At 33.8% G+C, this 21,545-nt stretch overlaps 5 protein-coding genes and 1 long non-coding RNA gene across 11 annotated transcripts; 3 read left to right on the forward strand and 3 right to left on the reverse strand.

The window, feature by feature from the left end:
* Positions 1–29: 29 nt before the first annotated feature.
* LOC103861469 (E3 ubiquitin-protein ligase APD2-like) lies at positions 30–3,104 on the reverse strand. The gene has a single exon (XM_033286337.1). It carries the CDS (start codon positions 2,024–2,026, stop codon positions 1,658–1,660), a length of 369 nt encoding a protein of 122 aa, XP_033142228.1. The 5' UTR covers positions 2,027–3,104; the 3' UTR covers positions 30–1,657.
* Positions 3,105–3,347: 243 nt separating this feature from the next.
* On the reverse strand, positions 3,348–7,835 carry LOC103861470 (acyl-CoA-binding domain-containing protein 3). 6 transcript variants are annotated; one of them, XM_033286336.1, is made up of 4 exons: positions 6,222–7,835; positions 5,914–6,010; positions 5,719–5,809; positions 3,348–3,376 (listed from the first exon to the last, which is right to left on the reverse strand). In XM_033286336.1, the coding sequence occupies exons 1-4, from the start codon at positions 7,106–7,108 to the stop codon at positions 3,369–3,371; spliced, it is 1,083 nt and encodes a 360-aa protein (XP_033142227.1). In that variant the 5' UTR covers positions 7,109–7,835; the 3' UTR covers positions 3,348–3,368. The 6 variants fall into 6 exon arrangements, with proteins under 6 accessions (XP_033142227.1, XP_009137431.1, XP_009137430.1 ...); XM_009139183.3 differs by lacking the exon at positions 3,348–3,376 and adding an exon at positions 5,332–5,569; XM_009139182.3 differs by lacking the exon at positions 3,348–3,376 and adding an exon at positions 5,332–5,572.
* LOC103861471 (3-oxo-Delta(4,5)-steroid 5-beta-reductase-like) lies at positions 3,386–5,096 on the forward strand. Its single transcript, XM_009139185.3, has 2 exons — positions 3,386–3,788; positions 3,858–5,096. The coding sequence occupies exons 1-2, from the start codon at positions 3,750–3,752 to the stop codon at positions 4,956–4,958; spliced, it is 1,140 nt and encodes a 379-aa protein (XP_009137433.1). The 5' UTR covers positions 3,386–3,749; the 3' UTR covers positions 4,959–5,096.
* Positions 7,836–8,717: 882 nt separating the features above from the next.
* Positions 8,718–10,541, forward strand: WRKY7 (probable WRKY transcription factor 7). The gene is made up of 3 exons (NM_001302045.1): positions 8,718–9,487; positions 9,619–9,744; positions 10,391–10,541. The coding sequence occupies exons 1-3, from the start codon at positions 8,718–8,720 to the stop codon at positions 10,539–10,541; spliced, it is 1,047 nt and encodes a 348-aa protein (NP_001288974.1).
* Positions 10,542–10,836: 295 nt separating this feature from the next.
* On the reverse strand, positions 10,837–13,955 carry LOC103861472 (MLO-like protein 13). Its single transcript, XM_009139186.3, has 14 exons — positions 13,801–13,955; positions 13,573–13,689; positions 13,444–13,501; positions 13,161–13,372; positions 12,971–13,087; positions 12,758–12,812; positions 12,548–12,681; positions 12,315–12,389; positions 12,140–12,228; positions 11,961–12,051; positions 11,657–11,863; positions 11,509–11,576; positions 11,363–11,423; positions 10,837–11,255 (listed from the first exon to the last, which is right to left on the reverse strand). The coding sequence occupies exons 2-14, from the start codon at positions 13,684–13,686 to the stop codon at positions 11,061–11,063; spliced, it is 1,476 nt and encodes a 491-aa protein (XP_009137434.1). The 5' UTR covers positions 13,687–13,689; positions 13,801–13,955; the 3' UTR covers positions 10,837–11,060.
* Positions 13,956–18,899: 4,944 nt separating this feature from the next.
* On the forward strand, positions 18,900–19,512 carry LOC117132405. Its single transcript, XR_004455981.1, has 2 exons — positions 18,900–18,997; positions 19,149–19,512. It is a non-coding gene; the product is annotated as an uncharacterized LOC117132405 (long non-coding RNA).
* Positions 19,513–21,545: the final 2,033 nt, after the last annotated feature.

Here is a 21,545-nt window from a genome sequence, read left to right on the forward strand (position 1 = left end):
ACCATGACTAAAGTAACACAAAGCAAAACTTATTATAAATTTTATTTTATGGAGAAAATACTCAACAAGGTTAACAAAATGTATGTACTAAAATCCTCATATATATATGTTATCAAATAAAAACCTGAATAAACAGAGAAAACTGCTGGGAAAAAAAAAGAAGAAGAGAAAGTTCATCAAAGACAAATTATAAGTTACCTCCCAACACTTCTGTCATTCTCTTTAATATTTAAATTTGTATAATAGTTATGTCTTCATGTAGTTTTTTAAAAAAATTTTTGTTAAGTTTCTTTTGTATACTTTTGTCATCTAAATCTAGTTTTAAATATTTTAAATCTTATTTTAAAGTTTTATTTAATATTATGTGTAAGCTTAAATTTTGTAAACAAAACTTAAAATATTTATGAGATATAATTTTTTTAAAAATTAAACAATAAACAAGAAAATATTTATGAATCATAAATGTGATGTGTAATTGTAGGGACAAAAATGCAAATAAAAATATGAAACTTCAAATTTGAAGTTTTGAGTAGTAAAACTTCAAATATAGAGTTTCACTCCTCAAAACATTTGAAGTTTTGAAGTTCATTTTTGGAAAGCAAAAAACTTCATATTTAAAGTTTATAGAGCGTCTTTTAGAGATGCTCTTACAAACAATATCTTGCAGTTTGGTTCTTAATCAGGCTATATAACAAGTCCTTGATATCTAGCACTAGCAGGAGAAACAACCATCCAAATGATTTCTCCAAAAAAATAGAAAACTTGAGGGCTCGAATGACCACAATGAGAACGTATATAAACCTTATTCCCGTCTAGTCCAGTACGAAAAAGACTATAAAGCCTCTTAGCATCACCAATGTAATCTCAAGGACCAATAGTAATTCTTGCTTGTTGCGTAGGTTATGTTTTTTGACTCATAGTGTCGTGTCATGTGCGTGTGGGTTATAGATTTATTTCAAGTTTCCTTATGGTTCATACTTGTCAATTGGCATTGTGAAAGTAAGTTTTATGAACTTTAATAATTTCATCGCTCTTAGATCAAACAAACAACAATTTGATAGTGTAGTGGTTGGTGTCACTGTTGCTATTGTGTTATTATCCGTATTCGAACATATATAATGCATGATAGTGATATATTATAATGATATGGCCTTCAAATGATGCAAGATGTAGTTATCTGAAAGAATGATATAATATTCTCATCTAAATGGTTTAATACTGTCATTCTATATACTATTGCAAATGGTTCCTTGATAAGAACACTCCAATCGTATTGATAGCAAACCACGAACACAAGCCCAAGCGTATAAGCTTGAAGACCACCACTCTTGAATCTCTACACCCAGAGAATCAAGCCACTATCATACACTCCAAATGAATAACCTCCCTAACTAACTCACAAGTTCCTTTTATATCTCAAGGCTCCTTTACAGCCGACTCAATATATTATTATTGGCTAAAACTCATCCAAATTGCCAGATCATCATCAATTCTTCACTCCCTCTTCTGTCCTCTGCTTCTTCTTTATTGATATGTAAACTCTCATGGGCATATCATTTCTCTAAACAAATGTTGTGAATGATGAGCACACATGATGATTGAAAACTTTTCTTGTGATCATGAGACAAAAATGGTGGCTTGGAAATAGCAACAACGTTCAAAGATTCAGCGGTAATCTCTTAGATTTGCGTATTACCCTCCGGCAAATCGGACACACCTTATTTTCTTCCGACATGATCCTCAGCGCACATCCCTTACAAGTGGCAGAGTGACCGCACGGTACGAAAAAACAGTTTCTCCGTTCCTCGAAACATATTACACACAATGTCGAGTAGTCCACATCCTCCGCGGAGCTAAACGACGCCGTTGCAAAATCTTTGTTCCCCGTTACCCCCGACGGCTCGTAGACCAACGGCGTCCAGATGGTGACTACTTCTTGTCCTGCTACCAATGGTAAACTCTCCATGTCATCATCTTCCGTGTCACAATCGTTCAGAGATTTCAATATCAAAAATATAAGGAACATTATAGTCCCTGAGAACACAATAACAAAAGAAAATGTATTAATAGCTTTACGTCGAATATGATAGAATATATTGTTTACAACTATGAGAGAGTTGTTCCAAAGAGAAAGAAAACTATGAGAGTGTAATTGTACCCAAAAACGTTATATAAACTACCAATCTAGCGGTGGTGGATAGCGCCATGTACCATCCACCGAACTCATCCTTCAAAATACCGGAGTACATATATCTTGAGATGGTTGTATCGAAATTATCAAGACAAAAAATGACCCACTGAAGATATAGTGATTTGTTCGCATATGAAGTTATTCTTTTTTATTTCAGAGCCTTAAACAAGCGACTTAATGTTAATTCCAAGCTTGTTGTATTCTGATAGTATTTATAGATTGTCAAAAATCTTGCATACATGATAGTGATATATTTATAATGATATGGCCTTCAAATGATGCAAGATGTTTATTTCAGAGCATTAAACACGTCGTGCAATGCATATTTATTACTTTGATCAGGAAAAGAGGGAGAATACATGTTGATGTCACATAAAAAAAAGCCCTGACAAATGATTCAAAATACAAATCTGTTTTCTCCCAAGCAAATGATTCTTTTGTAAAATAGTTGATGCACATCTCCAATATATTAATTCCATTTTTCTTTCAAAATATAATATCTTTATACAGTTTTGAGCTTTATTACAACTATATTCTATTTTAAAACGGAAAATAAATTAATGAATTCATTTTTATTTCATTATTCAATGCAAAAATATAGTAGAGTTACAGAACATTTTATTTCAAATTCTGTTTTGGAATCAAACAGACATGCATGTATCTTATGGCAAACTCAGTAGATCAACATGAATGTAGGTAACATTCTTTTTAAACATAAATAAAAAGTACATGTTTGTTTGGGGGCAATAAGAAGAATAGTTAATGTGTTTTTTTGCTGGTTATTATAGTATAAAACCTGGTTTTTTAACATTGTTCGTATGGCATGTTATAGGCCAGGGGCAACATGTTGAAGGCGTCGACACAATCTGTTGTGGTTGTTAGGTTATAAAAAGAAAATATTAGTCTACTAACTGAATATCATTCGTTGCAAACATTTCTTATAGCTTAACGTATTCGAATTCGTTCGCAAAACTAATTTCTATGTTTATATCCATAGCCAGACTGTTAGGAAGAGTTAGTAGTGGTTGGTCAGAACATATTTATCCTTCAGTTGGATTTTAGTATAATTAAATAGATATGAAAATCAATTGTGATTTGACTTTTTTAGATAGATCTGTCGTGAAGATAACTTGTGTAATGGTTGTGAACATCAAATGGTGTGGAATTATGTGAAGTTTCAACCTCCTGAAAGTCAATACAAATTTGTTAGTAAAGAACATAAATCGAATTGTTAATTCAGTTCATGAAAAAGACTCTTGTCCCTCAACTTTTATTAAATAAAAAGATTTCTTTTTTTTTTGTTTGAAGACAATCCAAGATTCACAATCTATAGAATAATTTTTGGTTCATCGTTTTACATGAAATTTATAAAAATAAAGTCGAATAAATTGGAGAATAATAGAACTAAACATCACGTTTTATAAGATTTATAAACTTTAATATAAGATTATTCGTTTATAAAACGACAATAAAAAAGCTAAAACAGACAATCAGACAAACGGCTCTGTAACTAAAACTACTTCTTCTTCTCTTGGTTTTGTCCGATTTGATCAAGAACATGAGTTGGTGGTGGGCTGGTGCCATCGGAGCTGCCAAGGTACATTCATCCATTGATCCTTCTCCTTCATACTCAACTCATTTATAAAAATCTTATTTTTTTTCGCAGAAAAAAATAGACGATAACTATGAGCCGACGCAAAGCTACCAGAGCGTCGCACTCATCATCGGCGTCACCGGAATCATCGGAAACAGCCTCGCCGAGATTCTCCCTCTCTCCGACACACCCGGCGGTCCATGGAAAGTCTACGGCGTCGCTCCCAGTCCTCGTCCCACCTGGAAAGCCGATCATCCCGTTGGTTACATCCAGTGCGACGTCTCCAACGCTGAAGAAACACGATCAAAGCTTTCTCCTTTAACAGACGTCACAGACGTCTTCTACGTCACGTGCACAAACCTTGAGAGCGAGGCTAACGGCTCCACGCTACGTAACGTCCTCCGCGCGGTTGTCCCGAGCGCAAAGAATCTCCGACACGTTTGTCTCCAGACAGGGACCAATCACTACAAGTCTCTTGATCCTCCTTTCACGGAGGATATGCCGAGGTTGAAGATTAAGAGTAACTTCTATTACACTCTGGAGGATGTTCTGTTTGAAGAGATCAAGAAGAAGAAAGAGAGTAGTACCGTGACTTGGTCTGTGCATAGACCGAACACTATCTTTGGATTCTCTCCTTACAGTTTGACGAACGTTGTGGGGACTCTCTGCGTCTACGCAGCCATATGCAAGCAAGAAGGGTCTCCGTTGCTTTTCCCTGGGAGCAAGGCGGCGTGGGAAGGATACACCGCAGCCTCGGACGCTGACTTGGTCGCCGAGCAGCAGATTTGGGCTGCGGTTGATCCGTACGCCAAGAACGAGGCGTTTAACTGCAACAACGGTGATGTTTTCAAGTGGAAACATCTCTGGAAGGTTCTTGCTGAGAGGTTTGGGATCGAGAAGTATGGATTTGAGGAAGGGAAGAACGTTGGGTTGGTGAAGATGATGAAAGGGAAAGAGAGAGTGTGGGAAGAGGTGGTGAAGAAGAATCAGTTGCAAGAGAAAAAGCTTGAGGATGTTGGTGTGTGGTGGTTTGCTGATGATGTGCTAGGTGTTGAAGGGATGATTGATAGTATGAACAAGAGTAAAGAACATGGCTTCCTTGGTTTCAGAAACTCCAAGAACTCTTTCATCTCGTGGATTGATAAGTACAAGGCTTTCAAGATCGTGCCTTGATTCATCTTTCATACAAATACCACAACAAAAGTGGATGTATCTCTTGTTTTCTTCTTCGTTTTATGTTATTTTTTTTCTCGGTTCTTTACTTGTGTGCAGAAAGATAAAAATAAAGGCGGGTTTCATTTGTCTTTTGAATTTTACTATTTTGGGATAGTTTTGGCTTATATACATTGTTTTGTTCACTTGGAGTTATCTCAAATCTCTCGTTAGAAAATTTTATTATTTATGGTTTGACTGTAGTCAGCTTTAGCCTTTAGCTTAATGTCACGTATAGAATCAAAACCAAAGGAAAACTATTAGGAGGAATATAAGTCTCCTTGCTTGCTTCATAGGTCAGCTTAGCATTATCTTCACACCATAAATCAGCCAATTCACACAAACACGAATAGATTTTTTTTTTAAATGTTTTTGTTTGCTGCAACTCCTATTAGAACAATGGGTGATGATGATAACGAATTATTTAGAACACTAGCCAAACCAAGTTGCATCAAATGGTCTATTTCAGCATTTATGATTATCTTTGAGAAACATAGATTTTTTTAGGTCCCATTTTTTTATGCAAGAATAGATTGCCTTTGTATTCCCAAAGAGCCTTCTTCAATCCTTGCCTGCTTAAACAATGGATTCACCTTTCAGCTGAAACTATTTCTTATACTAAGTTATCTTGAAGCTAGAAAAAGGATTAGATAACTAGATGTTGGAAAGAAAGATACAATAAATCGCTGACGCAAATACATTATTTACTAATTAGTTTTACCATTTTTGCTGAAAGCAACACCAGTTGTGCCTAAGGTGGTCGGATCTTCTAATGATCCTGAATTAGGAGGTAAGACCGGTATCTTCCCTACCTGTAGAGAGAGAGGGAACGGAGAATAAGTCTGAGTTTTAAGACCTTAATAACCATTAAAGATATCAAGATGAATTTCAAACCCTCAAAAATCTAACAACTCACAGTATTCATCAGTCCAGGAATCTCTTTTGAAACAAGTGCAAGATACTTCTCCATTGCCTCCTCTTGACTCATGTTTCCAAGTTTTTGCCAGGCATTCCTATCCCAAAGGGTAAGCATTGTTTGTCACTTACACATAGCAGTTATTGAACATGCTATAAAAGCTACATAATTGCTGATTCTTTCCTAACCAGATGATTAGGTACCATATAAAGCTTTGTCCCTCCTAGTTTTCTAGTGTATGGACTCTCTCCTTCTATATCAGGAATATGAGCTATAATAACTATTAAAACATGGGATACGTATGGTACCATTTAGCACGAGCAGAGACCATGATGGCCATAGGCTGCGTCTCTCGGCATGACCCTTCAGTGGCGATCATGTACAAACCGTACAACTCCATCTTAACCTCGTCACCAACTTCTTCTGCTTTCCCGGATACTTCCAAAAGACTTGAAGTAGCCGCAAAGGCTTTCTCCAGTTCACTCCTCTCGATTCCTTCCCAATCATCATCCTCTTCTTCTTCAATGCTCAACTCCTTTTTCTCTTCTTTATCTCCTTCTTTAGTATTAAACTCCATCTTATTCTCACTCTCCTCCACTGTATTACTTTCTTCAACTCTAACATCCTCAGATTCTGCGACTACGAGTTCTCCACTTATTACGTCTTCTTCACTTCTCACCTCTTCTCCATCAATCATTATCTCCTCTGCTCTCACGTTTTCCAACGAGACAGAAGCAGTGGACTCAGCTCCCACCGTCCGAACATTAAACTCTTCCGCCGCGTCTCTCTGTTTATCTTCTCCACAAACCATCATCTCCTCTGCTATCACATTTTCCGGCGAGCCAGCCGCCGATGACTCATCAGATGTAACCACCCAGTCTTCCCCTTTAGTCCCTTCCTTGACCTCATCAACAACTCGATCAGCTTCGCTTCCAAACCGATCAACACGCTCCACATTCTCATCAACAACAACAGCTCCGAGTCTCCTCTCGCTCTGCACCACCGGAGCATCCACTTTCAAACCAGAACAAAGCTCCTCCTCCACGGCAACAACGCCGATCTCGGTTTCCTCCGCCTGATCGTTTACTACTCCACCGCTGTTCCCAACCATAGACACAGACACGAGCTTGGCCACGAGGAAAGAAAACAGAACAGCCACAACCGCCGTGAGAAGCATCTCCAGGAAAAACTCCATGATCGGATGACTCAAAAGAGTAAAGCAGAGATACTAAGGATCTAATGAAGGAAGAAAGGAATAAATGAAAGAGAAGAAGAAAGCATATTCGTGGTAGACTCTTCGGCTTTTTAATTGCGACACAGCGGGTCCGACAGGAACAGGACTTCTCAACACCTAACTGCTGTCGATGCTGACCTGGCTGTTACGGTTAACGCTTATCCCCTTCGCCCAAGTGGCTCCAGGCTCCTTATGCATGGCGCCGCTTTTTCTTTGGGCTCTATAAAACACTCAATGGGCCTCTACATAAGCCCATTACTCGATATAGGCAAACAAACCTTTGTTTTAGACCTCACTCTTATCTAGATGACCCAAAGAGTCATCACTCTCTTTTTTTGAGCAACTAAAGTCATCACACTCTTATTTTTGTTCTTGTCTTGTTTATTTTTCTAGAAGAAGAATATGTAAGAGGTGTGGATTTCACCTTGCCCCAATCCGATACAGAATCTGATAAATTGTACGATCCACGAGTCGAAAAGTTAGAAATTGCAGAAGCGTTATAATTTGAACGAAAAATAATTATTAATAAAAAAAGATAGAATCTGATAAATTATATGATCCACGAGTCGAAAAGATAAAAATTACGAAAGCGTTATAATCTGAACGGAAAAGAATAAAAAAAATTAAAAGATAGAATCTGAAAATTACACAATCCACGAGTCAAAAAGATAGAAATCCCGGAAGCGTTATAATCTGAACGGAAAAAAAAAGACAATTTAGATAGAATCTTAAAATTACACAATACACGAGTCGAAAAATAAAAGTTGCAGAAGCGTTATAGTTTGAACGGAAAAGTAATTATGAAAGTAGAAACAAAACTCAAAACATAAATGATCTAGAATTACTACACATAGATAAAATTCTTGTATCTAACCACTTAGGAAAAAAAGTATTTCGATTTTAAGTTTAGTCATTTTCTAGATGTTTTAAGTATTTCAAATGAATGAAGAACCCTGATTAACTATCTTAATTTCCATTTCTAATTTGATATTTTGATATCTTAGTCCAAATTAGATAGTAGTGATAATTTATAATCTATTATTGGGTGAAAAAATAATTAGAAAAGCATCTATTTCACTATCTCTATTAACTGGTCTGACCGAATAATCACCATAATAATATGATAAGAAAAACAAGTTAAGAAAAAAGTAAGTAAACTGGTTTATAATATACGAATAGTATATTTCATTTTTAAAATTTGCATCGAATATCTAGATTTTTTGAATAAAAATTTAAACTGAAACGAATATATTTTATTTTGAGCTCCACTGGTTCCAATCCCATTATGAAAATCATTGACGTTGAGAGTGTCAAAACGCTTGACAAAATGAAGACACGTGTAGCCCTATAATTGGTAGTCTATTTGACTGATGCACTGTCTTCAATCCCTTTAAAGAGAGAGAGAACCACATTTGAGTTGAGTTGACTCGCCCTTTCATTTCTTCTCTCTTTGGTCTCTCGGTGCTCTTCTTCATCATCATCATTATATTCCTTCTTTCTTTAAACAACTCCAAATAGAGAAGAAAAGAATATTAGTTTTGACTTTTGCGAAACTAGAGTGGTGTGAGATATGACGGTGGAGCTAATCATGAGCAGCAGCAGCAGCTACGGTGGCGGTAAAGTCAAACGAGAAGAAGACGGTGGCTTTCCTGCGGAAAAGGGAGACACCGCCTTGAAAGAAGCTGCTTCTGCTGGGATTCACGGCGTCCAAGAGTTTCTTAAACTGATCGGTCAAAGTCAACCAACTGAGGAGAAACAAACAGAGATAACGGCGGTGACTGACGTCGCCGTTAACAGTTTCAAGAAGGTGATTTCTCTTCTCGGTAGATCTAGAACCGGACACGCTAGGTTCAGACGAGGTCCCGTGACGACGACGAAACCAGAAGAAGTAGTTGTGAAGACAGAGGAGAAGCCAGGAACAAAAACAACAACCACCGTCGTGTTGAACAGAGAGAAAACAGAGAAGCACGGTGGATCTGCGTTTAGAGTTTACTGTCCGACTCCGATACATCGCCGTCCTCCTCTGTCACATGCCCACCACACTCAGACAAAGTACGGTTCGTCTTCTTCGGCTCCGTTACTCCCTAACGGAAAACCACATCAAGAACCACCTTCTTCAACTATACACTTCGCGCCGTCCCCACCGGTCTCTGCGGCGAACTCGTTCATGTCTTCTCATAGATGTGAAACCGAGAGTAACCAGATGTCGTCAGGGTTCGAGTTCACTAACCCATCGTCTCAGTTCTCGGGTTCGAGGGGCAAGCCTCCGTTATCATCTGCTTCGTTGAAGAGAAAGTGTAGTTCAACCCCCTCAGGGCGTTGCCATTGTACCAAGAAAAGGTTTACTTAAATCCCAAACTAATCGTTTATTTATTCAGATCTAAATCTAGAGATTATTTAAACATTAATTATGTTTATTAATGGTAATAACATTTGTTCTGTTTTGATTAATGGTAATTAAAAATGAACAGGAAATCTAAAGTGAAAAGAGTGATTAGAGTTCCTGCAGTAAGCAGCAAGATGGCTGATATTCCATCAGATGAGTTTTCATGGAGAAAATATGGTCAAAAACCCATCAAAGGCTCTCCTCACCCTCGGTTAGTTTTTACATTTTGTTTTTTGAATTGTATGAAATTTAATTTTTATAAGTGTTTAAAACTGTTGTTTAGACGGGTATATAGGCGTTAAACTCAATAAAGAAGATAGTAGTAAAGTAACTAGTAAAATCTTCAAAAACGTGATTTACCTTCCAAGCCTCATAAAATTTGTTATACGATAATAATAAGTAATATAAAATTAATTATTTACAAATTTTAATAATTAACATACTGTATTATATATAAACAAATATATATTTATAAATTATGAAATTTAGTATCTTAAACTATATATATTTTAATAAAGTGTTGTAATTTATAAATACCATTTAAATTTCTGATTACATGTTTGAAGCTGCAGATGTTGGGTTTCAGACTTTTTATAATCACCAAAGAAATAAAAAAGAAACAATCCTTGGGCAGCTTGTGTATTGTCAAATATTACCTGATAATAAAACTAATACTATTTGTATTTTTTTTCTATATTGGTTGTACCAAACGTGTCGTCTAGTACTAGTGGATTCACGCTCTTTTTGACTTGTTGTTTGTTTTCGACATTTTTTAAAAAACGTATAAAGATACAAAACCGAGTTGACTCATGTTAATATGTTTAAACTAAACTCGATCTGGACTCGGTTTTATTCAGGGGCTATTACAAGTGCAGCAGCATGAGAGGTTGTCCGGCGCGTAAGCACGTGGAGCGTGCACCCGATGACGCGATGATGCTTATCGTGACGTACGAAGGAGACCACAACCATGCAATGGTGCTCCAGACGCCTCATGAAAAAACTCTTTAAACTCGGTCGTTGCCGGCGTGGAATCTGAACCGTTAGATCTGAGTTTGAAGTGAACCCAACTGTTGTTGTGTCTGTCTGTGCACAATCTAGATTAGTCAACGACAGAGTGGGCCCTAAACTGTACTTTTTATATTCTTGCTTTATGCTTTTATTTTGCTTTTTAATATGGAGAAAATAGAGGGCAAAGATAGAGACGAGAGAAGAACGTTGTGGATCTCGACTCTTGATGGAACTTGAATCATGTGAAAGTCCTTTTCCGTTTATTAAATATTTGAAGGATAATATCTATATATAATTTTCAAATTTGATTTTCTTTTACTTTGTTAATCTACAGAAAGTACAATTGTAGATTTAAAACAACATTATTTGAGGGGTTAGTCAAAAGATGGGTTCAAGTGAGTGTCAAACAGATAGACACATTTTTGTGATGAGAGCTCTAAAAGTAGCGTATAGCAGAACGATCTAGTGGAAATGTTATAACGAGTTAAGGGATAACATAGAGAATGATGTGTGCTGATCTTATTGGACTTGGGGGTTTTCACATTCATTGACTTCATCGACTTGGACATTAAAAGCCTCAGGAGTCGTGGGTTGTATCTCCAACCTGCGAGTCTGGCTTGTTGAGTCGCCTTTACTTCTTGTATCTTCTAACCATACTTCCAGTGTCGATTGTACTACATCGTCGAATATCCCCTTCTTGAATTTGCTACCCATCTTTAAATAAATAAAAACAATAGATTCAAGATTTGTAAATTGGTTTATGTATATATAGCTGCGACGCATGTGGTTATAAATTTATAATGCATGCACTTATGACTTACCTGTGTAACAAGAGCGTATAGTGGTAATGTGCTGTAACTGCAAAGCACTTGAACTAACACACTGTACGAACAAAGAGTCAGTTACATCAAACCAAAAGATGAAACCCTTAATTGGTTTGGACTTAAAAAGTACGTATTATTATTACCCCATGACGAGCCGTGGAATAAGGAAGCCTAGTCTCTCCATGATACACGAATGTATTCCGTATGTGAACTAATAATAGTACAATGGAGAAATCATAAACAAAGATTGCGATTGTTTTCAAACAAAGTAGCAAAAGAAAAGTGAAGTACCAAAATCCAGAAGAAGAAAGCGATCTCAAATGAATTCTGAAAGAGAATGAAGTGGATGATTTGGAGAACAATCTCTGGCTTATGGAACCAAAAGAGTTCATCAGAAGGTTTGATGACTGCTTCTTCTGCACGGTTTCGCTTCTCACAAACATCCACAGCTAAGGTACTTATTATATTCTCCAGTTTGGCACCCACCATTAGTAAGAGCTTTATTTTTGTGTGTTTCAAAACACTTTTAAGTAAGCATCAAAAAGGATAAAATGGCGCAATTAAACTGGTTATTTGCCAATCAAGTGAAACTTACGATCAAAGGCAAGAAAGACAACCAGAAGTAAGTATTCCATCCTCCTACATTCAGCAGCAGAAAGACCACGACAAATAGCCATAGATACCAGCTTTACATTATATGATCACATCAACATAAAAAATTGTTAGACAAAACTGATGAATGAAGCCATTAGGTAGCTAATTGATTCTTTTTACCTTATGCTCACAACTTTTTTGAAGTCTATCTCCAGTGTTCTTAGCATGTACTTGTGAAAATTAAATGATGGGTTTGTGGGGCAATGTGTCTGCAAAGATTTATTGATTACATAAAAGACTTGGTAAAACTGAAATAACATGATGAAAAAAAAAATAGAGTAAAGTGATACCATACCATGATGAACCCTTGTCGTAGAGCTATATATTCTGATTTGGTGACAGAACCATAAAACTGTTTGAAGAATGATCTCTGCACAAACAGACCACGTTGGCTAACCACATCAGAAATAAAATCTTAATTGGTGGAAAACATGTTTTATGTGTGACAGTTTTATCCATATATTGGTGGAAAAATATGTTTTATGTGTGACAATTCTGTTTTGGCATTATTATACATATATAACTCACAAGCCAGCTGATGACAACAGATCTTCTCCAGAATCCTCCAGCATGCATCGCAAAGAACTCGTGATTTGCGTTGAATAACTCGTGAAGGGCATGAGCATGAGGATGAGCCTGAGCATGACCACGCTTTGCTGCTTCTGCAACATTTTAATACCTATTTACTTGGTGTTTAAAACACACGCAAAACAAATCACATCAATTGTTGAATCTCACCTTTTTGAGAAGGATGTTTCTTGAACCTATCCTCCCAATGCTTCCATTGTTGTATCTACATGTCATTTCAAATCAAATAACGTAATCAGAGCAAAGTAAAGACAACTTCTAAATAGAAAGTTCCAAGGTTCTTTACTTAAAAAAAAAAAAATTGTAACATGAAAGTTCCAAGGTTCTTTTTGCTGTTTTTGCTATAAAAGTAAGTTACATTACCCTGGCTCCTCCAAGAACCATGGTTGAGGCACAAAAGATGACGTGGAAAACCGCTAGCACGAAGATGAAGATATGGAGTTGATGCAATGCTTCCACAGATACTAACGGAACCTGCCCCTGAAAATCATAGAAACAAGAGATGGTTAACAGAAAAGGATCCAATGAGATAGGAGTTTTAAGAGAAACGAGCCTTGGCAGCACAATGGTCTGGACTTGCTCCTGTGGAAAGTAGATGTCGTGCGCTGAAACTAAGCGTATGAGATGATTCTGGAGCATGATGCTTCTCCAATGGCTTCTTACACGGGAACATATTGCTAACAAGAGCTCGCGGGACGCAGATATGCCTTATGGCGGCCTGAGACACCGTTAACATTAAAGAGATAAACCCCAGGAGCATCAGCTCTGCACGAAGACATCAAATTTGGTCAGATCAAGTTTGATAACGCAGAGGAAAACTGAAGGAAGAAGCTAACCTTCTTTAAGTTTCTGCAAGGCCTCGAACAAGGCATCTTGTCGCCTACGCTTCAGACACTGGGACCGAGACAATGGAAAGTTATTAGAAAAAGAGAGCATGTTAGAAGGTAGACAGTGGATGTATATACCTTTCCAAGATGATGAAGACCACGTTCAGCAAGAAGTGATAAGAGAACGATGATGAAACAGATAAACGCTACGACCCACGTGGGAGTATATTCAAGCGACCTCTCTTCTGCCATTTTCTGCACCTCAAGATGGAGATAAACTCTTATTGTTTATTATTTAAAGCAGAGAATAAGAAACAGAAGAAGTTGAGGGCAAAGAATAGAGAGATGGAGCAATTTGAAGGTTACCTTTAACCAGTAAAAAGCACAAAACCTTTCTTCTATTTCAAGCAATCACGGATTTGGAAATAAAGAAACCGAAACCTAACCGAGAACCAAATAGGTATCCAAATACCCAAAATTTTAATTATTTACCTGAAAAATAGTTATACTTAGTTTTAAATTAACTTATATCTATAATATAATTTTAAACTGATTTATTTTCAAGAAACAAAATGTATTACCTGAATATTTTTCGGGTTTTCCAGTTCTAGGGTTTTATGCACATTGTGCTTGATTCATGTGTATGATCTCGTATTCATCTAGAATCTTGTTGGGTTTCTCTTTTGGTCGATTGAACAAATGGGTAAATCGATTTGAACAAAACGTTTGAAACTTTATAGTGCTGTAAGAAGTTTTTGAAAGAACAAACCTTGTGCTTATTGCTTAAGTAACCCCAAAAATGTGGTTGATACTCCCAAGCTGTTAATCTTGATTAAGAAATAGTTTGTTGTTGCTTATGAGAAGGTGAATAATCTAGTTGCAGGTTTAAGTTGTTTCGTTATGCCGAAAGATATCTCATGAAAGGTTTAAAGGATCGCCTTTGTAATGCGAGTTGGGCCGTGCTTTGAAGCCAAGTGAGAAACAAGTTAAAGAATGGGAAAAGCAGAAACAAGTTAAAGAATGGGAAGAAGCTCGATGTCCTGTCTGTATGGAACATCTCAAATTCTCAATCCTACTCCATTTTGAAGTGAAAAAAAATGTAAAAGAGTAAAAGATAAAATAATCTCTATTTATGGAAAAGTAACTTCATTTTAATTTACTCTTTTATGTAACAGAAAATAAAGTGAGGTTGGAGAAGATTTGACTGCAAATTATATTTTATAGTGAAAATCTGAAACCATGCGACTGTAATGGACCCCTGTTTCAAAGAAAGGAAAATAATTTCAGTTGAAAATTTTAAAAAAAACTCTAGTAATTAAATAACAGGGAAATGAGACTAACTAACAGGGAAGGGTATATGCAAAATCGACTCCAGAGGAAGAGAGCGCTAGAAGGTGGTGAACAGGGGTTTGTTTTTGGTCGGCAAAGGCAGTGATGGAGACAGGACCAGATGTCCAGAGCAGTGGAGCATTCGGGGACAAGGAGGAGAGGTCACTATGTTGAACAGAAGAAGATATAGAATAGAGAGTAATAGTTTTTGTTTCTATCTTCTTGACTACAGTTTTTAGCACTGAGATTCTTTTAACATGTAAATTGAGTTAATAGTTAAATTATAAACTTGGCCTTGTTTGAAAGATAAACATGAGAAATACCGACAAAAACTAAGCAAAAAAACAACTTGAAGATGTTAATAACAATTTAACCGAATAACCATGACAAAGCCAATACTAACGAAAATTCAACATGCGCATTGGGCAGATATAGCCTAGTAAATAAAGTTAAAGAAGAAAGATAAAATCCAAGTACCCACAATGTATCTAAAAATATCTTCAACACAATAGGGGTGATTGGTTGGACTTTATCTCCTTACTTTAGCTTTATTCATTTTCAAATCACTAAATTTTACCAACCATGTTGTAGCTTTACTTTTAAAAATTAAAGTCTACATCAAGTTTTTATTTAGTTTTACCAATCATGCTTTAGCTTTATTTTTAAAGCTACAGCAAAAAAAAAAAAGTAAAACTTTTTCTTATGTATTTTAGACAAAAATCCTACATCTTCTTTTTATAGACTGTAGAATCTGTAAATGAAAAAAAAATCTATAATATTAAATAAATTATATAATCATAATAAAACTTTTATAAATATTTTAATTTTGAATTTGAGTGTTTTTAAATTATTAAGATATTTAAATAATATAAATATTATTTACATACTTTTAAATTACAATAAATTTTGATAATTTATTTAAAAAATATTAATATAAATGATTTTAATTGATAAAAAATAATAATTTTATATATACAATACATATTTCACATATTTTATTTTAAAATATATATAGCCTACAGCTTACAGCTTACAACTACAATAAATTTAACTACATCAAAAATCTCTGCAGAAAAAATTCACAGTAACAATTTTACAGGTACAACCGATTTATCTACAGCTAAACATCTACAGCTAAATTTTTAAAGGCACAGTCGAACCAATCATCAAGAATGATTGTTACAGAATAAAATAAGCACTAAATATTAAATGATTTATTTCCAAACTTGATAAATCTTTTCAAAGATAAAAAAGCAAGGAAATTTTTTTTTTGGAAGTGTAATTATAAAAAAAGAAGAAAATCAAACAAAAAATAAATAACATACAACTAAACAAAAGTAATAACATATCAAATTAACAAAATTTCTACTTTGGTTAAAATATCAACATTTTTTTTGTCAATCACTTTTATATTGATATTAAAAACAGTTTTTACAAGAAGAGAATTAAAGTACATCTTTAAGATAACCATTTTTATAATATAAGAGTAGTTGAGTTTCTAGCTGAAAATGCTAACTTCTCTGCTGTTTGATTTTTTTTTTCTGGTAAAATCTGCTTTGATTTTTTTTTTCTGGTAAAATCTGCTATGTGATTATCCAATCTTCGTATATGCTTAAAGTTGTACTGGTTCCTTCAGTTTAATTTTTTGTTATTGTTCACGTGCGTTTGGATTATCGTTAAGTGCGTTTGGATTGAAACAGTTCGGAGAATGCTCTTGCATTGTACATATAAAAGATATAAGAATATCCACAGGAATTTCAAGTTTCAAAAAAGAGATGAAATTGTTGTATTTTGCCATTTGTTTTTTTATTTATTTAGCTATATATGTAAGAACTCATTACATTTATAGAAATCATCCTCACATGGAATAAATCCCGCGAGTTCCAATCCTGAATTTAACTCATTTACAACTGCCTTGTAGTTTTTGTTTCCGCTGCTGCCGCCGTCATTGGCCGCGAACACAATTTGGTAAGTAATAAATTTATCGTCATGAGGAAACGTGATAAATACGCCCTTAACAACCGTCACGAACTTCAATATATGTTTGGTGCGTCTGAAATTTTCAGAGATTGCAAATTCAGTGAGCTGTATGACGTGAGGATCCTTAACGTCCTTGATGGGAATCCACTCAGGATCCTTAACATCCATGATAGGATTCCAGCTACTTTTGACACTTGTCAACGCAAACGCGTGAAAAAAGAAAAGGACGGAAGACAAGAGAAGAAGAAAGATTGTCTTATTCATTTTGTTGTTTAGTTAATCGTTGCTTTATCAACTATGGTAGATCAAGCTGGAGAGATTTTCAGGGCTCTTGTAATAGAGGTTTTGAGATAGTGATTTCTTAAACTTGATAAGCTAGTTATATAATTTGACCCAAAAAACAGAAAAAAGGAAAGTCATTGTTTGACCAATTGTTTGACCAATTGTTTGACCAGAAGACAGATTATTATCTGATCCACAAAAAAGGAGACAAACTATTATATGACCTACAAAAAAAGAATGCAGATTATCATTTGACCCACGAAAAAGAAAGTAGATTATTATGTGACCCACAAAATAAAAGTAAGGTAAGTTATTATTTGATTAAAAAAGTGGAACAGATTATTATTTGACCCATAAAAAGGAGTCAAATTTTTATTTGACCAAAAAAGTGAAAAAGATTATTGTTTGACCCACAAAAAAGAATCAAATTATTATTTAAACAAAATAAAAATGAAATAAACAATTATTTGACTCACAAAAAAAGAGAAATTATAATTTAACCCATGAAAAAGAGAGAGACAAAATTATTAAGTTATTATTTGACTGAAAAGCAAAATATATTATTATTTGCAAAGTGATTTTTCAAAATCCAAAATAGATTTTAAAATAAAAAGATAATTCCTACATATACTATGCTGTTGTCTGAAAAATATATTTTAGTAAAAAGTTAAAAATTAAGAAAAACAGAAACACATATAACTAAAGCCTTGTTTGATAGAGCATTAGCATTAGTATTATGCTTTATATTATCCAATCAACATTTGTTAGAAAAACATTTAGAATAGCATTTAGAAAAACATTTACTAAATGCTAATGTTTTCCAAATGTTATGTGGCCAATGCTCTCATATGAAGCTTTTAGAAGAACATTTGCATTTATAATTGATAAAATTTTAAAAAATATTTAATTCAATTATTTTATTTAATAATATCTTCCAGAAAATAAAATTTCCATTTCTAAAATAAATTTACAATATTTTTTTAAATAGTGTTTTACATTTAAATTATAATTTAATTATATAAATTCAATTATATTTTAAATGTGAAATATTATTTTGAAATAGATATTTTAATTATAAAAATCATTTTTAAAATAACATTGGGAAATTGTCACAAATACCACTTTCAATGTACCACTTTTCATTAATACTTTAACCAACTTTACCATTAAAATTTTAATAGGCAAAATACAATTATACCCCTATCTAATTAAAACTACAACTATTATCTTCTTTTCCACTATCCGATAATCAATCCGACGAGATCCGGTGATTCTGACGAGTTTTCCGGTGAGCTTTGACAACGAAGACGAGTTCTCTTGCGAAATCTGACGATGCTGATGAGTTCTCTGGCGAAACACGAATGAGACGATCTCTCTCCTGATGCTGATGAGTTTCCGGTGAGATCTGACGACGCTAACGAGTTTTCCGGCGAGATCTGACGATGCCGAGAAGTTCTCCGGCAAAGCTGACAGACTCGACAAGCTCAGACGAACGAGACGATCTCTCTCCCAACGCCTAAGAAACACTAACAAAGGTAAGATGATAGTATATGGTGATTTTTGCCTCTTTCTGTAATTTTAGCTTGATTTATCAAAATCGATATGTTTCTAAGAAAGAAGACGAAGTTTTTCAAGTGAAGTTTTCAGATCTCAAATTTATAAGATCTTATAAATTGTGTCCTTTCAAATCTTACTGTTGATCTTTTAGCAATCAAAAGACACAAAGCTTAACGTAAGAGTACAATTATTGATTTGGTTGATTTATTGTCATAGTTTTCAGATTTATATAATTATTTAATTCATGAGAAGGTACTAACCTAAGAGTATAATTATTCCATGATTACTTCTTCTCTTGGTTGATTTGGTGATGTTGCAGAGAATTACAAATGTGTGTTGTCAGCTTTTGGATTTAAAGGATGTTGTGGAGAAGATGTGTGGTGATATGCATATCTAAGTATCTCACTTCCTTAAGGTAATACAATGCTACTATTTGTAGTTTGACTAGCAATGTTTTAGTATGTGCAGTATATGAGGTGGAACGTTGGTGTTTTGGTAGTGTAACGTTCTATTTATACTTTGTGAGATTTATTTTTTATGTCTTGTTTTGTGTATAATATCTACAGAAGCAGTGGAGATGAAGGATGAGTTTGTTGAGTTACGAAAGCATACTATTTTTGAATCTTATTTTTGGAAGTGAATGCTGATGCGTAGAAATAATATGTGACTGGCTTTTGTTTAGATTTTGAAAATTTACGAGGTTGGTGAGCTGTTTGAAGAGGCAAGAGAGACTCTGAAGAAGAATGTGGTTTGTGCTATCAAAGAATTACGTATTTATAACGCTTTATAAAAGTTGCAGAGTTGGCTTCTTAGTACATTCTTCTCTCTCATCTTCTTTAGACATCTCTTATACTAAAACAATTGTATCTCTCTTTTAGTAGTTGCATAGTTGAAGATATTAGTTGGACATGTAAGTGAGTTTGGTTTCAATTGTTTCTTTTATAGAAGAGTGAGATATGGAGAAGCCTTGATGTTCTCAGACTATGTTAAAGCAATATATCCCTTGTTGAAGGACGTGACTCTTTCACCAGATATGTCTTTTTGTGTTGATTGTCTTTTGGAGGGATTTTAGAAAAATTACCTTATAAGCCATTGTAAATAAATTTATAAACGCTTATAAATCACTTTGAGTTTCTTACACTCATTCTGCCTAGCATTCCTCACAAGACTTCTCAAGTTCAAACATTTATATGTTTTGTATAGACATATACAATCAACTCTTGTTTAAAAACTTCTTAATAAAAACTTATAAATCGTCGAGTTGTACTTTTAACAATAGACTTATAAATAGCTTATATGTTCTTGTAAATAGTTTAATACACCCTTTTAAATAGTTTTATAAACCTGTATAAATAGTTATATACTTTTGTAAAGAGATGATGATACGTGGCAGATTGTAAGGCACATGAGGACAGCAAGCAAGACTCCACCGCTTCAGAAATTTTACATACTTTTATAAATTATTTTATAATCCTTTATAATGGTGTATAAACTTTATAAATTACTTTTATAAACCTTTATAAATTATTTACATACTCTTATAAACCCTTATATATTATTATACAAACCATTATAAATTGTTTTATAAGGCTTTCATAAAGTTTTTATAAACCCTTATTAATAGTATACATACCTCTTATAAATTATTTATAAACTTTCATAACTTTCTTATAAACATTTATAAATGATTTATAGATCTTATAACTTGTTTTTATGTCTTTATTAATGGTTTATATACTCTTACAAATAATTTTACATACCCTTATAAGGCTTTGTAAAGAGATGATGATACGTGACAGATTCTAAGGCACATGTGGACAGCAAGCACGGCTCCACCGCTTCAGAAATTTTACATATCCTTATAAATTGTTTTATTATAATCCTTTATAATGGTGTATAAACTTTATAAATTATTTTTATAAACCCGTATACATTATTATACAAACCATTATAAATTATTTTATAAGGCTTTCTAAATGGTTATAGACTCTTTTAGTTGATTTATAAACCAATACAACTCTTATAATACCCCTTATAAATTGAATATAATCTTTCATAAAGTTTTTATAAACTCTTATTAATAGTATACATACCCCTTATAAATTATTTATAAACTTTCATAACTTTCTTATAAACATTTATAAATGGTTTATAGATTTTATAACTTGCTTTATATGCATTTATTAATGGTTTATAAACTCTTACAAATAATTTTACATATCCTTATAAGGATTTGTAAGGAGATGATGATACGTGGCAGATTCTGAGGTACATGTGGACAGCAATCAAGACTCCACCGCTTCAGAAATTTTAAATTCCCTTATAAATCATTTTATAATATTTTATAATGGTGTATAAACTTAATAAATTATTTTTATAAACCCGTATACATTATTTACATACCCTTATAAACCCTTATAAATTATTATACAAACCATTATAAATTGTTTTATAAGGCTTTCTAAATGGTTATAGACTCTTTTAGTGATTTATAAACCTATACAACTCTTATAATACCTCTTATAAATTGAATATAATCTTTCATACAGTTTTTATAAACTCTTATTAATAGTATACATACCCCTTATAAATTATTTATAAACTTTCATAACTTTCTTATAAACATTTATAAATGGTTTATAGATTTTATAACTTGTTTTATATGCATTTATTAATAGTTTATAAACTCTTACAAATAATTTTACATATCCTTATAAGGCTTTGTAAAGAGATGATGATACATGGCAGATTCTGAGGTACATGTGGACAGCAATCAAGACTCCACCGCTTCAGAAATTTTAAATTCCCATATAAATCATTTTATAATATTTATAATGGTGTATAAACTTAATAAATTATTTTTATAAACCCATATACATTATTTACGTACCCTTATAAACCCTTATAAATTATTATACAAACCATTATTAATTGTTTTATAAGGCTTTCTAAATGGTTATAGA

This window comes from Brassica rapa, chromosome A03 (genome assembly GCF_000309985.2).
Source record: "Brassica rapa cultivar Chiifu-401-42 chromosome A03, CAAS_Brap_v3.01, whole genome shotgun sequence".
NCBI classification, from domain to species: Eukaryota; Viridiplantae; Streptophyta; class Magnoliopsida; order Brassicales; family Brassicaceae; genus Brassica; species Brassica rapa.

What these genes read in the sequence shown, in the direction of transcription:
- LOC103861472 (XM_009139186.3), bottom strand. Translation starts at nt 13,686, where the DNA reads ATGGCAGAAGAGAGGTCGCTTGAATATACTCCCACGTGGGTCGTAGCG. An exon ending in GAAACATCCTTCTCAAAAAG is followed by an intron (nt 12,682 to 12,757) that starts GTGAGATTCAAC and finishes AAAATGTTGCAG; the next exon opens with AAGCAGCAAAGCGTGGTCAT. An exon ending in TGTCTTTCTTGCCTTTGATC is followed by an intron (nt 11,864 to 11,960) that starts GTAAGTTTCACT and finishes ACAAAAATAAAG; the next exon opens with CTCTTACTAATGGTGGGTGC.
- LOC103861469 (XM_033286337.1), bottom strand. Translation starts at nt 2,026, where the DNA reads ATGTTCCTTATATTTTTGATATTGAAATCTCTGAACGATTGTGACACG.
- LOC103861470 (XM_009139182.3), bottom strand. Translation starts at nt 7,108, where the DNA reads ATGGAGTTTTTCCTGGAGATGCTTCTCACGGCGGTTGTGGCTGTTCTG. An exon ending in GTCTCTGCTCGTGCTAAATG is followed by an intron (nt 6,011 to 6,221) that starts GTACCATACGTA and finishes CCTTTGGGATAG; the next exon opens with GAATGCCTGGCAAAAACTTG. An exon ending in TTCCTGGACTGATGAATACT is followed by an intron (nt 5,810 to 5,913) that starts GTGAGTTGTTAG and finishes CTCTCTCTACAG; the next exon opens with GTAGGGAAGATACCGGTCTT.
- LOC103861471 (XM_009139185.3), top strand. Translation starts at nt 3,750, where the DNA reads ATGAGTTGGTGGTGGGCTGGTGCCATCGGAGCTGCCAAG. An exon ending in GTGCCATCGGAGCTGCCAAG is followed by an intron (nt 3,789 to 3,857) that starts GTACATTCATCC and finishes TTTTTTTCGCAG; the next exon opens with AAAAAAATAGACGATAACTA.
- WRKY7 (NM_001302045.1), top strand. Translation starts at nt 8,718, where the DNA reads ATGACGGTGGAGCTAATCATGAGCAGCAGCAGCAGCTACGGTGGCGGT. An exon ending in TGCCATTGTACCAAGAAAAG is followed by an intron (nt 9,488 to 9,618) that starts GTTTACTTAAAT and finishes AAAAATGAACAG; the next exon opens with GAAATCTAAAGTGAAAAGAG. An exon ending in AAAGGCTCTCCTCACCCTCG is followed by an intron (nt 9,745 to 10,390) that starts GTTAGTTTTTAC and finishes GGTTTTATTCAG; the next exon opens with GGGCTATTACAAGTGCAGCA.